Consider the following 17,236-nt stretch of genomic DNA (forward strand, 5'->3'; position numbering starts at 1 on the left):
TTTTAGTTTGAATTGTTCCTTTGGAAGAATTTTACAGTGGTGTTTGGTTTCGATGTTAATCTTAGATTTTCTTAGCTGTTTTTCTTCTTCTTCTTCAATTCTTTTCATAGTTGTGATAGGTTAAGACTACTCTCTACCGCACACAAGCAGGAATTATTGTTCTCTTTGTTAACTCTTAATCACCACAAGGTGACCGTGACCGTGACCGTGCAACATGAGATTCAAGGTCAAGGCGCGCTCCTCAAACCAGTGACCAACTTATTAGTTGGCTGTGCCGCTTTAATGAGGAGGATTCAATATCCTTGTTTTTAGTGCGTGAGAGGAAGAAGACGAGAGGAGAGGAACGATTTTCCCCAAAATTTGGGGTTTTGTTTTGAAACCAAACTGGTTTGGTTGGTTTCGATCTATTTGACCGATCCGTCTTAGTTTGATGAGAAAAACAAAGTTTCACAAACAATTTTTGAAATATTTTAAAAAAGGTAAATTACACGTCACCTCTAGTTTTCAAACGAAACTTAGATCACCCCTTGGTTTTTTAAAAAACTCAAATCACCCCTTATACAGTAACGGTGTTAGTTTGCTGTTAGTTAATGGTGTGAAAAGACTATTTTACCCTTGTATTAAAACATTAGAATTAAATTTATAATACTACTCTTCCTTCATCTTCAACATTGGTCAAGGGTAGTTTAGGAATTTAAATTTATTTAACTGGCTGACATCATCACTTAACAACATAAAACTAATAGTAAAGACTAATTTGTCATATTGGTGTCTAAACCAAGGGGTGATTTGAGTTTATTCAAAAACCAAGGGGTGATTTGAGTTTCGTTTGAAAACAAGAAGGTGACGTGTAATTTACCCTTTTAAAAATGACCATTGGATGGTCATATGTCCACGTGTCAATTCCAAAAGCGATGCCAGGACGATGGCTGCTACCCACAAGTCCGTATTAGGCACGTCGTGCTGGCGGGAAGATATTAAAAATAAAATAAAAAAAATTATTAACCGTTGCTCCGTTTCCTTCCGTTAATCGGTGGAGACAAGTCACGTAATCACGTTAAGAGATAAGGGGGGACAAGTCACGGAGTCCCTAGTGGGTTGCTGATTTGGATTTTGGACTCGTGCTCCAGTTTTATGCAACCACTCGTAATTCGTAAGCGATCATGTTGTTTTTAGCACCAAAACATGAAAGTAGTATCACCGGCTCTTCTGTCTGCACTCTCCACTTCCACTCGGAGAGCGCCGTGGACAATAATTGAATAAACCAACCAAGAATCCATGATTAATACTGCTATCGCCGGCAGACGTCTAATGAAAACAAAACCCTAGTTTCTCTCCTACTATGGATCTCTTATATTGTTCTTCTCCTCGAATCTCATCTGGTCAATTATTTAATCCTCGTTGCTCGTCCACATCTCGTAGTCACTCCCCTCGAGTTTTTACTCTGAGGTATTTCGGTTCTTCCGTTCAAAATAGATGTTCGGTTGCTCTAGGTTCTAGAGATTTTCATGGTTTGATGAGTTGTAAATTATTTTTCAGATCAAGCTTACCGTTTCCGCCGGAAAACGCCAAGTACCACAGAGAACTTCAAGCAGCAGTAAATGTCGTGGAAAAATCTTGCCGTCTTTGCGTCGATGTATAATCTCTTCCTACATTCCTACATTGTGTTGATTTAACTTTTTTTTTTTAAATTATAAATGGATATTCCCCCGCTTCAAATTCTTTTCCACATCAAACAGGTCCGGAAGTCCTTGTTTGGCAGCAATGAACGAATTCTTGAAAAAAATGATCAGACGCCAGTCACAGTGGCCGATTTTGGGGTGCAAGCTCTAATTAGCTTAGGTAGGACTTTAATTTTTTTAATCCAGAATTATTGGTGCTAATTTGACTCCCCCTCCTCCCTCAACATTACGTGGTTTTGTTTCAAAATTAGTTTCCAAATGTCATATTCTCGCTCTAAGAAGATTTATAATTGTAGTGTTAATCCAAATATATATATATTTTTTTACTTCTTCTGTTGATTGCCGGTGCTGACAGAGCTTAGTAGATTGTTTCCATCAATTCCTTTGGTGGCTGAAGAGGACTCAAAATCCATACGTTCAACTCCTCTGTCGCAAGCTGTAGTAAGTGCTGTAATTGATAAAGCAAGTCTTGGAGACGAATTATTAAGCCAAGATGATGTCTTGGAAGCTATTGATAGAGGTGGAAAGGATGCATTTGCTTTTGGAACCAAGCCTGCTATTTATTGGGTTCGTTTAGCATATATGCTTTTTTTTTTCTTTCACTAATGCCTTGTATTCTTCGCTGTTGGAGCTTGCTACTTCTGTCTTTAATTAGGAAGTTAGATAAAATTCATTTATTAACATTATAAGGTAGTGTTTTTTTTTTCCTGTTAAATGATGGAATTACTAAAAAGAGAATGCAATACTGTGCTGTTGTATTATTTCCATTTCCTTCCAGTGGTCTGCATTTGGCCTTCCATCACCCTCAGAATATTGCAGCTTGTTCCAGGTGTTGAAGCCTACTTTTTCGTTTACCCCATAGGAAATCATTGGATGTTATCTGATTCTGTTTTAGTCATTCTGCATGGCAATCTTGATTCTTGTACATGCAAAATTGCATACTTTTCCTCACATTATGATCATATGATTGATCCAGGTACTTGATCCAATTGATGGCACTAAGGGCTTTTTGAAAGGTGGTGAGGCCTTATATGTGGTATGTTCTTTCCCCCGGTTCATGTGATAAGTAAGGCTGAGTTGTTGTTGTTCTTTCCCCCAGTTCCCTCTTTTTTCCACAATCTTTCTTACTTCTTGTTTTATGAGAAAATGTTGAGTCAAACCTCCCTTTAATATCATGCTTGTTTGTAAAATGTACTGAAAGTGGATATCTTTTTGCAAGGAGAATGTCCTAATTCTTATGACCAGTACATGTGCCTCTAGAATATGATGTTGAACAATCACATGATTTGTTGTGTTGGTTTCGATATCTGCTATTATTCTTTGTTCCAGTCTGAAAAGATGCTTGATTTGCTATTGTAAAGGTGCTCTAAGCAATGCTATTATGGGTGTTGCCAAAATTTTTTTGTGATCACAGGTCATGTCCTACTAAAAGTTATAAAGTTCCAATAAATGTTCTCAGAAGCTGGACAATTAGATCTATCATCGGCTTCACTGCTAAATGATGGAACTTGACAAGGAAACAAACTGACAGCTAAAATATTTAATTTCTGAAATTCATGCTAGTTGAATAAAAAGTGGGATGCCATACATCTTATTTCTTGAGTCAGTTGTAGTTCAAACACTGATCTTCGGAGATGTTTATCTTGCGAGGGAGCTTATTGGTTGTGTACTATGCTCCCAGACATCAGTAGAAGCGTCTGAAATGGGAAAGGATTTATGTCCATGTGATGACTTGCTTAATGCCACTCTCGGAGTGCAGGAACCCTATATAATTAACCTTGTGGTTCCTTTTATAGGAAATCCAGAGCTAACGCAATAAAAAAGGGCGTACCCAGTGCATGAGGCTCCCGCCATTGCGGGGTCTGGGGAGGGTCATAATGTACTCAGCCTTACCCCTGCTTTCGCAATGCAATATAAATTGACTACTAAAAAAAGGCAGAGCAAGATATTCGTGATTTTCTCAGCATGCTGATATCCATAGGTGAGAGATAGGAGCACTTTGGCAACTTTGAAGATATATATATATATATATATATATATATACATATATATATATATATATATATATATATATATATATACATATATATAATTGAAATACGTGGTATGAAAGGCCAACCTTGCACCAATAAAGAAATAACGTAAAAGAAAAGAAAAATCTAATTATTCTGGGTGTAATGAGTACTGTTCATGGTTACTCTTCTCAATGCCAAAACTCGAGGAGGCTCGGAACAAAATTTATCTGTGGGCTTATAATTCTTTGAGGTTTTAGTTGTAATGGGGTAAATTATAAGACCCAAAAGTGAGGGTCTGAAAGGGTGTACAAATGTAGATATTTAACTAGTAGTGGAGTCCATTAGGTAGTGTAGTTGGCTTTCATTCAATAAAGAGTCATCTTTTGGTTAGTTGTATGGGGCCAAGTTATTTAGACAATTTAAGTTTCAGCAATTCTAAGTGTTAGTATTTTAGAGTCCTGTTAATTTAGTTAGTTTAGGTACCTAAGAGTTTTAAATTTGGGAGACTTTGGTTTTCTTTTTAATATGTAACGAACCCCCAATCAATTAGAGTTGTATTGAAGAAATTTTATTAGAAGTGTGTGCCAAGGGAAGGCCTTTCTCTTTCCTCTCCTCTGTCTTGATCCCTCCAACAGATTGATCCCTTCTCTCTCTCCTCTTTTTTATTCTACTTTATTGTTCACAGTCCCCAAAAAAAGAGCTTTCCCACTTTCTTGTCTATTCTTTAAAACCCTAACCATTCTACCCTTTTCCCACCACCTTTCTATTGTAGTTCAGCCCTAGTTTTTGAAACACTAGGCTGTCCTACATCACCTGCACTCGTCATTCTACCCTTGGTACATTTCTTTCTTTGACACAATATGTCTGAATAAGTATCAGATCCTCCAAATTTGGAATTTTTTTTTTTCCGAAGGGATATGTACCCATTACTTGCACATGCACACAACATAAACTATTGCTTGTATTATTACATGTTGATTCCTGTTTGGATTGTAGTTTATACTATACTTCGTAATGTCTTGTTGTGAGTTTACGTACTTTTTTGTTAAACCTTTTCATTTTTGGATCAAGTAATGCTTGAATATTTTACATAATAGTGATGTATGATGTGTCGATTTACTTTTACCTTGTTAGTAGATCCATATCAGTTGGGGTCCCCTTCTCTTGATATTAACTGTCAGATGGATCTGACTCCTAGACACATATCTGCATCAACTCCTGCCCCCACACCCTTGTAATCATAGAGTGACACTCCTATGAGCCCCTTCCAGCAGACACAACCACTGGCTTCTTGTGGACTATTAGTTGCTTTTATTTCTTTCCTTGTTATTTCCTTATATTAGGTTGTACTAGGTGTCAGTTTGCTTTTTCCTTATTTGGGTTGTTTCCTAGTTGTTGTTAGACTAGGATTGTCTTCCTATCCCAGCTATGATAGTAACTGATTTGGTTCTATTAATACATACATTGGAGGGAGACTGCAATCTCTCGGTTGCCTCTCTCCTTGGGTATTCTCCTCTCCTTTCTTCTTCATCTCTCTCTCTCTCTCTTTCCACTTGCAGTTACTGGTTACAGATCCTTGAACCGGCACAGACATGTATGTTGGGGTCTAGGAACGAGAAGATGCTGTCCATAAATGATGAGCCACTGTGTAACTGACCCTCATAATCAGAGGTAATGAAAATGAAGAGCTAAACTTTCCATAGCCACCATACCCAACAAACTCAGAACTGGTGCTTCTCGTGCCATATGCTGGTGTGCGCCACTGCGGCACTGCCCCCATGCATACTACTCTCGCCCATACTTAGGCCTCTGAGAGTGTCAATTAAGCTCGTAACATCGATGTCCATTGGCTCCATGCTATCCTCCTCCTCAGGTGATGGTATAAATCGGCAAAGTGGGCCTCTCGAGTAACTTGCACATGCATCATGGTCCTCATCCTATGTGGCATAATCAAACTAAGTCTCACATGTGAATCAGATCAGCTCAAGCTCTGGTTCCGGGTTCGGCTCGTGGTACCTCTCATGCATCCTTACATGTCTATCACCCTAATCACCATCACCATCAAATGTGGACGGTGTGTAAGTATGGCCACTAATATGCAACCATTCAATGTCATCATCATCCCCTCTAGTCTGAGACTGAAAAGTTCATGGTGTCTTTGAATGAACACGCCCCTCTTGAGATGCCGTAAACTCGTTGACATTCGTATCCATCTAGCTATCTCGGGGTTGGGCCTACACCCAGTCTGATCTATGACAGGGTCACCTCGATCCCTCACCCACTTATATAGGGGATTCTCATCATTTGACTCTACTTGGAAAATGTTGGTAAGCTCGATTGGATCTTTATCACCCTCCATGCCCATGCGTATGTGCTGCATCTTCAGTCTCAAGTTATAATGCACATACACCAACTGCTCCAACTGTGAGTGACCCAATCATCGGTTCCACCTCTTGGAGTTGATGAGTGAGAATGTACTCTAGTTGCACTCGCATTTAGAGGCGGAACATGTTTGAGAGAGCACCTTTATTGCTATCTTTCTCAAGTAGGTGCACCATTCCCATAGAGCACCCACCATTCACCTGCATTAGTATTAAAATTTTTTATGTTAAATGATTATACTTGGTACATATTTATATGAATTGAATGGAGACAAAATGACAAATAATGCAGTGGACCTACCTGGAGCTATGGTATCTCTACTAGACTTTGCAGCTGCACGATCGAAAGTCCTAAGGGCATCCTTGAAGGTCCTTATCTATACTCATCCCAAACATGGGTAATGGTCGCATTAGTACAAAAGCAAGTGTACATGTCTTATAAATACTTCACAAACTAGTGACTACTAAGTCTCACTTCATTATTGTACCTCAACTGTATAGTTGCATTTGGCTCCAACTTGGCCACCACATTTTCCATTGCATCTATTAGTGATTGTTCCATCCCAAGTCGACGCTTGTATTAGTACTTGGGATTGAGATAGTATGCTTGGAATTATATAAAGAACTTGTCAATACTTATGAATACGCAAATAAAAATTAAATTAAGTACCTTAAACTAAAAAGTAAAATTCACCAGCCCTATGTAGTGGATGCATTAAGTGCTTATCCCATCGATCCTCGACAATCTTTAGGTATGCCCTCCCACTATGTGGTAGCGGCGTAGCGCTACTCGTATGTGTTCCTTCATCATCTCTATGGTTTCGTATAGGTGTGGCATTGTAGCCTTCTTAGAGTCGACTATCCTCATTACCTTTACTACTGGCTCCGATATAAGAACGACCTTCAGATCCTGCCAGAAATGGTCACTAGAGATGGTTGTCTGTGTTGCCCTACCTTGTGGCGAACCTAACTCCCTCCGACCAAACCATTCCTTTGAAGCGAACATGGACCTCAAACCAAGCATCTTTGCCTCAAAGCTCTTCAATGCAATGTAGTTAGTGGAAAATTGAGTAATGCTAGGCCTCACCAAATCTCCATTGCACTTCTCCCTCAATAACTGTAAAGTGTATCTATGGTTGTAGACAAATGTGGTCACTTGTCTTGTCCACTCGAACATTCCCACTACTATAGATCTCTTCCCTATATATCCTTAAGCATGAAGTCAATCAGTGGGCTGCACATTGTATTCAGAAGAGGTGGTACTTGTTGTTGTGCATAATCTCTCACTGGCCTTTTTAAAGTTGCTCCCGTTGTTCGTCACCACTTGGACACCATTTTGTACCCCCATCTCTTGTACATCATCTTTCAGCAATTTATAGATATACTTTGCATCATTTTTCTCCTTGGATGCATCCACATATCCCTTTCAATGTATCAATGCACTCTTCCAGTTCCTTCTTTTGGTGGGGTAAATAGACATTCATTAATTCATATGCAATGGGCCCCTTCACTCTTGGGCCAGCTTTCCACACAGTGTCAATCATGCCTTGGTAGTATGTTCCCTTAGTGGCATTAGCTGGGATGCTGTGAAAGAAGAACTTCAAAATGGCATCACCAACTTTACCTTTCCAATAGCCCCAGACTTGCTTAAGCCTTCTCTTTCTAGGTATCCTGAGCCTTGTATACTAGAGGATCCTACTAAAGGACCTCAATGGGATCATCAACATCATCTAGTACTGGTGGTGGGGGTACCCTCATACTCAATGATGATGAAATCAATCTTGGGAATTGGGAGAATGACTTGTGTCAATGTGACACAACCCACTTTATTTCTGATATGAAAAAGAATATTCTAGAAAGAGTACAAGACCAAATACCCCTATAAGACAATTCTACCCTTGTACCCATATTACAACACTCCCCCTCAAGTTGGTGCATAGATGTCAATCATGCCCAACTTGCTGACAATGGAACTAAATAACTTAGTACTTAAACCCTTGGTAAGAACATAAGCAAGTTGATCATATGAAGGAACAAAGGTAATGCATATTTGACCACTGTCGAGCTTCTCTTTGATGAAATGACGGTCTATCTCCACATGCTTTGTTCAATCATTATGAATAGGATTATGAGCAATGCTGATTGCAGACTTACTATCAGAATACAATCGCATTGGCAACTCAACATGAATTCCAAGATCTTGCAACAGCCCTTGGAGCCAAAGAACCTCACATATACCTTGGGCCATAGCCCGAAATTCAGCCTTGGCACTGGAACTAGCCACAATTGCTTGTTTCTCACTCCTCCAGGTAACAAGATTACCTCCCACATAAGTACAGTAGCCAGAAGTAGCACGCCTATCATCTGGTGATCCAACCCAATCAGCATCTGTATAAGTTTCAACCTTCATGTGACCATGATGAGAAACCGAAATCCTATTCCCAGGTGCAGCCTTCAAACATCTCAAAATTCTGTAAGCAGCATCTAAATGGGTAGAGTAAGGATCTTGAATGTATTGGCTTACCAGACTTACTGCAAAGGCAATATTTGGACGAGTGTGAGACATGTAAATAAGTCTTCCCACCAATATCTGGTACTGCTCCCTATTCATTGGTTTTCCTTCTTTGGACCGGAGATGACAGTTTGGTTCAACAGAGGTTTCAGCTGGCTTACATCCCGGCATACCCGTCTCAGTTAATAGATCCATGGTGTACTTTCTTTGAGATAGAGAGATTCCTTGGTTGGAATAGGCAACCTCAATACTCAGAAAGTACCTTAGTTTACCTAGATCTTTTATCTCAAACTCAGTGCCCAAAATTTATTTTAATAACTCAATCTCCTCCTGGCTACTCCCTATGATAACTATGTCATCCACGTTCACAATTAACATAGTGACATGTGTGGTAGTCCTCTTAATGAACGATGTGTGATCTGCATTGCTTTGCTTGAACCCAATGGAGGTCATTGCTTTGTGGAACCTACCAAACCGCGCCAAAGGGGATTGCTTCAACCCATATAAAGCTCGATTGAGTTTGCACACCTTTCCCTGAGTTCTCTGAGAATCGAAACCAGGTGGAATGTCCATATAGACTTCTTCAGCTAGTTCACCATGTAAGAATGCATTTTTTACATCCAGCTGAAATAAGTTCCATCCCTGATTCACTGCATAAGACAGGAGCACTCTCACAGTATTCATCTTGGCCACTGGAGCAAACGTCTCCTGATAGTCAATCCCATATGTTGGGTAAAGCCTCTTGCAACAAGCCTGGCTTAATATCTCTCAACGCTTCCACCAACTTTATGTTTTACTACAAAAACCCATTTACATCCTACAACTCTCTTTCCAGGTGGTAGCTGAACCAAATTCCAGGTGTTATTTTTGCCTAGGGCTCTCATCTCTTCCTGCATAGCTTCTTTCCAGTCCGAGTGTGCCACTGCCTCCTGCCAAGAGTTAGGGATAGAAACAGAGGACAAAGAAGCAAGAAAGGTCTAGAAACTAGGAGAGAAAGAGTCATAAGAGACCATATTAGATATAGGATGATGAGTACAGCTACGTTTACCTTTCCTAACAGCAATAGGAAGATCCAGAGTAGAACCACTAAGAGGAGTAGAAAGTTTCTTACCAGAAGGAACAGGGTCAACAGGACCTGGAATCGTTTCAGTCAACTGAGTAGGAGAGATGGTAGTAGGCCTGTGCTGCTCTTGTTTCCTCTTCCTAGCAAACACTTTAATTGGCTTATCTCCCTGAACCTTATTTTCCTGTACTGGCTGAACTGTGGCTTCCACTGGCACAGGAGTCTCCCCCTGGACAGGAACCACAGGAGTCTCTAAGGACCTAGCAACCTCAAGGAGATGAAGGATTTTCCTCTCTGCGACCCCATTTTGAGGTGGAGTATTAACACAGGAGGTTTGATGGATAATCCCACGGGCAGAAAAATAAGATTGAAAGGTCACGACTGAGTACTCAGTGCCATTATCAGACCAAAGAATTCTGATTTTTGCATCAAACTGAGTACAAACTATAGTATGAAAATGTTGAAAAATCTGGAACACATCACTTTTTGGTTGCATTAAATAAACCCATGTAGTTCTACTATAACAATCGATAAACGTCACAAACCAACGATAACCAGAAGATGAAACCACATGGGCAGGGCCCCACACATCAGAATGAATTAAATTGAAAGGAACTAAACTACGATTATCAGAAATAGGATAGGTATGTCTGGTTTGCTTTACAAGGATGCAAGCATCACAGTGAAAATTGTTCCAATTACAAGACTTAGAAAAACCAGGAAATAAACTAGAAAGAGTTTGTAAAGGGGGGTGTCCCAATCGACGATGCCAAGTGTGCAAATCAGCAAGCGCTTTAAAAGAAGATCCTGAGAGAGAAGCCATAGTAGATAGTGCAGTAGGAGGCTGCTCTAACAGGTACATGCCACCTTCCATCTTACCACATGCAATAGTACTGCCCGTTTCCAAGTCCTGAAACACACAATGAGAAGGGAAAAAAATGACCTTACAATTCAGTTCACGAGTAATACTACTAATAGATAATAGATTAGTAGAAAAGTTTGGAACATGAAGAACTGAAGACAATGAAAGAGAAGGAGAATATTTAATAAGGCCTTTCCCATAAATTAGAGAAAAAGAACCATTAGCTTCCCTGACTTTATTATGACCAGCCAATGGAGAATACTGGGAAAAATAGGAAGGGGAACCAGTCATGTGATCTGAAGCTCTAGAGTCAATAATCCATGGTACTGGGTTAACAGAGGAGCTATGACCATAAAACCAAATACCTGAAGTAGTAGTGGCAGGACCATCAAAAGAAGAGGCAGTAGTGGCAGAGACGACACTGGCATGGGCCGAAGATGCTGAAGTCTGAGTTTCCAGCCGAGACATCAAACAACGCAGGTTGGTCAGCTCATCAGAAGAGAGAGGTGCATCAGAAGAATCGTCCTCAGTGACAGGCTGATGGGCAACAGTGCCTCCAGACCGTGGCTGATTGCGCCCACGAGACTGGGCGACCATGTAGCTTCCAACACCGATCTTTGGTATGATGTTCCTTGCCACAATAGTCACATTTGATCGGTGATTTAGCAGATGTAGTAGTACCACGAACAAATTCAGAGGTAGGAGCCAAAATCCCCTTGGCAGACCCAGAAGTAGGAGTAGTGTGAAGAGCAGCACGTCTACAAGTGGGGGATGAACCATGGCTGCCCGCTCTACAGGTGGGGGATGAACCATGGCTGCCCGCCTGCTCTCCTCGGAAGCCACAATGGCATAAGCTTGTTCCAGAGAAGGGACAGGTTCCCTATTAAGCACATGGGAACGAATCTGGTCATACGCCATTTTCAGCCCGGCCAGAAAATCATAAACCCGAAGGTTCTCTTCCCACTTGCGATAGGCCATAGAATGAGCCTGGCAGGTAGCCGTAAATTTCCCATAAAAATCCAAAGTTTGCCAAATACCCCGTATGGTATTGTAGTACTGGCTGAGGGTAAGATCCTTCTGCTCCATAGTATGAATTTTTCTTCGGAGTTAATAAGACAGGGCAGCATTACCAACCTTAGAATAGGTTTCTTTAGCAATACTCCACACAACAACAACATTCTCCAGAAGAAGATAACTCTGGGAGATGGAAGGATCAATAGAACTGAGGAGAAAGGACATCACTAAGCACTCATCAATGTCCCATTTATCTTGAGCCTTACCAGCAGTAGGAGGACGAACAGAAGTGCTAGTCAAATGGCTAGTTAAACCACGGGAACCCACAACAAGAGAAACAGATCGTGACCACATAGATAATTGTTCCCGTCAAGTTTGACAGAATTCGTCTGGAATGATGGAAAATCCCGCTCACGATGTACAGAGGATCCTTCTTGTCCAGAGGAAATAGTGGAGTTTTCTTCGTCTGACATGTCTACTGGTTTTCAGAAGCTTAATCGCTTAATAAAAAAAAAAAAGGGATACACCATATAAAAATCTCCAAAAAATAAAGGGAGAATTAAATCATAATGTGAGAAAAAAATCCCTTATTGGGATAAACTCACCACCAAGGGAAAGAGAAGGTGGAAAACAGAGAGGGGGAACCCCCGGAAAAATGAGAAAAGGGGGTCGTGAGGTGGCAGGGGCGGTGGTAGGGGAGGCGGAAAGTTGGCAGAGGCGGAAGGGGCTAGCTTTCTTGAGAGAGAGAGAGAGAGAGTCACGGAAGAGGTGGAGGTGGAAGTGGTTGTGCTACAGTGGTGGTGGAGCTGTGATCTAGTGAAGAATGGCTGCGATTGTGTTCTCAAGCATTAGAGCTCGAATCCCTAGGTCGATTTCTCTTGGCTTTGGATACCATGATGAAATCAATTTTGGGAATTGGGAGAATGACTTGTGTCAATGTGACACACAGCCCACTTTATTTATAATATGAAGAAGAATATTCTAGAAAGAGTACAAGGCCAAAATACCCTTATAAGTCAATTCTACCCTTGTACCCATATTACAACAAATGATCTCCTGAAAGGCAACTCCCACTACCTCTGCTTCTTCCTCCTCTCTCCTCCTTTCCCCATCTCTGCAGCCCTAACCCTCTCCAACTGATGTGTTACTCAGCTCTCTTCCTGAGCCTGCCATATTTGTCTCCTACTCTCCTCTCTCCCTCTGTCTCTACATCAACAGAAATGTAATCACTATTAGAATCATCTGAATCAGCCCTTGCTGCTGGTGGGTGTCTCTCTAGGACTGCCTCTTCAAACTCCTCCCTTGATCTTTGCTTTTCCAACTTCCTCTGCCTTCCTCTCTTCATGAGAGTAGCCATGGCTTTATGTACCTCACCAGGGAACCTTGAGCATTATGCTACATCCTGTAACCACCAACCAGATGCCACATCAGTCTAGTGCCCCCTTTGAATTTATTATCTTGCAACAATAATTACATTGTGACCTTTTTCTATCATTCCCTATAGCCACTCAATGCTTCCATGCTGTGCTTCCACTTCCGCTGTCAGCCATTTTGCAATCTTGTTACACTATTGTATAAAAAAATGCATTCATTATTAGCTACTCTACATCATTTCAAACTACTAAAACAATCATATAGCTATGTTCTATTTTTTCCTTAACTCATATTTTTCTTAATTAAAAATAATTTTTATAATTTTTTAGAAATAATAATACCATAATTTATCAAAAAAGAATAATGGAATGAGATATGAATCAGTATTTTCAGTTGTAAATACAGCAACAGTACTTTCATAAATTTTAAAGAATTTTCAAACCTAAAACAGAAAATTTTTCCTTTTTCTGTAATTTTTCAAAACAATTTTAAAATATAGAAATTAAAATAATTAATTTTCGTACAGAAAAAACCCGACTCCTTGAGGCCGTAGTTGGCCAACGGTGTCCAACAAATATAAAATTAAGCTCCAAACACCAAGTATTAACCCTATTTTTTTTTCTTCAAATTTTTGGTGAAATAATTTTTTTCCTAGAAAATGGGTTTTCCAAGCGTCACTAGCGAAACCTGTTGAATGAGTGAAATGGGTCGAAATTTCATTTGGGCTTCTGTTTTTGTTCTTAAGACAGAGTAGCGTTTTGGCTGAAATTTTGGCAAAACAAAACTTCAGACTGAAACATGACTGAATCATTGAAAATTCGGTCGAAATTTGTACATCTTTTAGTGTCGCATGTGGTTTCATTCAGATAATTTGCGAAACAGAAATACTACGCGAGATTTTGTGAAATTTCAGCAAAATGTCGAATCTTGCCTGCAAATCTTGAAAAATAAGAGCTACGTGAGTCATGGAAGAAATAGTTTTTAATATTCTCAGTTTGTACTTAGTTTGTTCTTTTTGTGTAAAGAATTTTGTGTTTTATCAGTGTACATATTTGTTTATGTAAATCGTTGTCTATTAATAACTCTTCTCATAGTATTGAATGTATTTTTCTTGTGTTTTATGAAATATTAAGGAGGTCATGGGTGTCTATAAATATCTAAACTGAAAAGTCCGCTAACCTTTTTTCTTATGAAATTTCTTTTCATTATATATTTCCTGAAGGATGAATTTCTTTCTAAAAAACAGTGTATTAATTTTCTGGTAATGTTCGTATTCCTTTCTAAGTACCCCAAAATTTCAGGTAGGTCTGGCTCTTGTAGTCGAAGGGGAAATCGTGTTAGGGGTCATGGGCTGCCCCAATTGGGAAGGAAAATTTTCCAAACAACTAACTGCAGAAGACCAGGAAGATAGAACACTTCTATCAGGATCAGGGATAGTTATGGTTGCCCATATTGGTTGTGGAACATGGAGAAAGAGGTTATCAGATATGCTGGTTGACAGGGTTGAAGTGCATAGTGATTGGGTCAGATGCTTTGTGGATAAGTGTTGCTTGGTTCATGAGGCGCGCTTTTGTATTTCTGATAGTCAAACTTGGGAATCATTGCCTATATCCATCTTGTTCAGCTCGACAAATAATGCTGATAGTATCGGAGATAGACAAATTACCCTTTTACCAACATGTTGTGGAAGGTTTAGTTCTTCATCTGTTCACTATATTATTATCTACATGTACCTTCCAGTTATTCCTACTTTATACCACTGAAAATTTATTTCTTTTCTTTTGTGAGATATCATTCATTTGAGTTGTTCTTTTTCCTTTTGATAAATCTAAGACAACAAGCACTAAAAAAAAGGTCATTAAATTGTAGTGCAAATAAAGAAGACATGTAAAAATATCTGGCACCAGTATATTTAGGTTCAGACAGTGTCGGGATTTTCTATATTACCTCCTCGATCAATTCAGTCACCTTGCTACAGTTAGTGGTACTCAACAGATTTACCCTTTTTTCCTTCTTAAAAGATAAGGTACCCATTTGGAAGAACACAACATGGTGTTCATGGTTGGAACTGAAAATTTTCTGTTGTTTCACCTGAAACCATTGTAATTATCATGACTTTGGTCAATTTTGAAAAAAAAAAAAGACCTTTTGTCGATAAGTAAAAAATTAATTTTGTATTTGACGGTTGTTAATGTCAAAATCTAATTTTAGTCATTCCATGAACCAAGGGGTACTTAGCATATTGGTTGAGGTGGAGCTTAGGAGGGTGGGTTACTTAAGATTTCTTCTGCAGTTGACCCAATTTAATTGACTGTAACTCCTTAGATTTAAATCTTCACTTTTGTTTGGTGCTTCTGGCATGAGTATGACTGTATGACCCCCACCCCCTAGTGATCAGAGATGACCAGAGATATAATTATGTTGAGAAAAATGAAAGAAAGAGAAAACGTATTAAGGTATGCCTGAAGGAAAAAGGCGAACAATCTGGACTAAAACCATCCCACAGATGCAGATCAATCTCTAGTGAGAATTCCATCCCAATTGATTTGAAAATTGTGGATAGCAATATCTAAAATATAGCAAGAACGTCAGAAAGACATGAGATTGAAGGCTCTGCAATAAGAATAAATTCTCTGGCCATTCGAGTGACAGATCAGATGCTTAGCATAATCTGGTCGGTTAGAGTTCAGTGGCCTTCTAGTTACGAGATGCATATCCTTATTTCAAATTTTGAAACTCCATTTGAGTTTTTGTATACATTTTCTGTTGCACCTGTTTGCTCATAATGACCAATCTAGATCCACATTCAGCACCGGATGTATTGGATGACAGCACCAGACATATTGGATGACATTCCTTCCCACTTCATTTAACTTTCAAGGGATGTTTTATTGTATGAAATCAGCTATATATGTGCAAGTGTGGATTGACATACAAGTAGAATTATCTTTGATGTGTTTGGTTTCTTGCTAACTTCCCAAGTTTTTGACTACAGGAGGCAATAGAAATATTTTCAATTAAATGTGCTTTAGAAGTTCCTCAAAGTAATATTGAATTCATAAAAATAAAAAAAAAAATTCTTTTTATGAGAGATTAATTGAAAATTCTCATGAAGAATTTTGATTATTTATGTACAACAACAACAACTCAGCCTTATCCCAACAATATGGGGTCAGAATTTTGATAAATTATATATTAAATAGTAAATTAAATTATTATTTGTAGATTTTATAGTTGTTCTATTTCTTTTCAAAATTTCCTGGTATATACCCAAAAATTGGTTGGAACAAGAAGAAAAAGAAATTTCATAATAATTTTGGTTCCTGAAGAGTTTCATTGGAAGAACTGAAGAAGTTTGTGACACTAACATGCACTAATTTATATAATAGTTAAAAAATGATGATTAGACATTTTCTCCATCACCGATAAGTCATATCAAATCCAAAAAAAAGACTGTCAATCATTGATTACGTCTACAATAATGCTTAATTCTTGACCTGGAGATCTTAGACAGGCAATACTTGGCTATGTCTCCTACTATAACTCAAACATCACTCTTCTTTTTCCTAAACATAAAAGTAGGTTTTACCTGCTTTTTGTTTATTTCTACCAAGCTTGGGTATGGTCCCTCAATACTTGGATAATTACTGCCGAAATCATGGTGAACTTTGGGATGGGCAATGCATATACTTTACCATTGTTAAAGGTGGGGAGTGTCTCTATTATGGCTGGTTGTTAGTGATTAGATTTAGTCTATTGTTTCCTAGATAGATTAGACCACTCTTACTTAATTTAGCTAGGATTTGATTCTTATAATGTTTTCTATCCTCCTATCTAGGATACTTTCCTAAAGTTTAATGTTGGCAATTATAAATACAACTGTGGGAACTGCTGAGACTAACGATTACTAAACTCTGTAGCAGTGTTTCCCACCTTTCTTCCTCTTCTCTCATGTGATTGGTGGTTGTTTAAGTTCCTGACACTGTTACAACCATTATGAATGCTGTTTTAGATTCTCCTTTGACAGGATATAAAGTCAGTTAGTTAATTCTTATTTTACAGATAGTTATTTTCTTACAATATGAATATATGTTTGCAGCTTGTGTAAGTACTTAATGGTGGCTTCTGGTAAGGCTTCAGTTTTCATTCTTCAAGCAAGGACTCAAACTATTATCAAGGTATGTTACATATCGAATGTTGGCAACATGGAGGAGCAAGAGTATGTTGGATGACTGGATTATATTTGACTCAATCTACATTATAGGCTTGGGATCATGCTGCTGGAGTCATATGTGTACTTGAAGCCGGTGGACAGGTATGCTTCCTTCCTACG

At 39.0% G+C, this 17,236-nt stretch overlaps 1 protein-coding gene across 1 annotated transcript in view; it reads left to right on the forward strand.

The window, feature by feature from the left end:
- Positions 1 to 1,217: 1,217 nt before the first annotated feature.
- The window catches only part of LOC122643259 (putative PAP-specific phosphatase, mitochondrial), a 50,699-nt gene continuing 34,680 nt past the window's right edge, over positions 1,218 to 17,236 (forward strand). Inside the window, exons 1-8 of the mRNA XM_043836903.1 lie at positions 1,218 to 1,449; positions 1,540 to 1,636; positions 1,740 to 1,842; positions 2,038 to 2,249; positions 2,659 to 2,718; positions 14,205 to 14,593; positions 17,003 to 17,081; positions 17,168 to 17,218. Of these exons, the coding sequence (XP_043692838.1) occupies positions 1,343 to 1,449; positions 1,540 to 1,636; positions 1,740 to 1,842; positions 2,038 to 2,249; positions 2,659 to 2,718; positions 14,205 to 14,593; positions 17,003 to 17,081; positions 17,168 to 17,218 (1,098 nt within the window). The 5' untranslated portion in view covers positions 1,218 to 1,342. The remainder of the gene's footprint in view (positions 1,450 to 1,539; positions 1,637 to 1,739; positions 1,843 to 2,037; positions 2,250 to 2,658; positions 2,719 to 14,204; positions 14,594 to 17,002; positions 17,082 to 17,167; positions 17,219 to 17,236) is intronic.

This window comes from Telopea speciosissima, chromosome 1, assembly GCF_018873765.1.
Source record: "Telopea speciosissima isolate NSW1024214 ecotype Mountain lineage chromosome 1, Tspe_v1, whole genome shotgun sequence".
NCBI classification, from domain to species: Eukaryota; Viridiplantae; Streptophyta; class Magnoliopsida; order Proteales; family Proteaceae; genus Telopea; species Telopea speciosissima.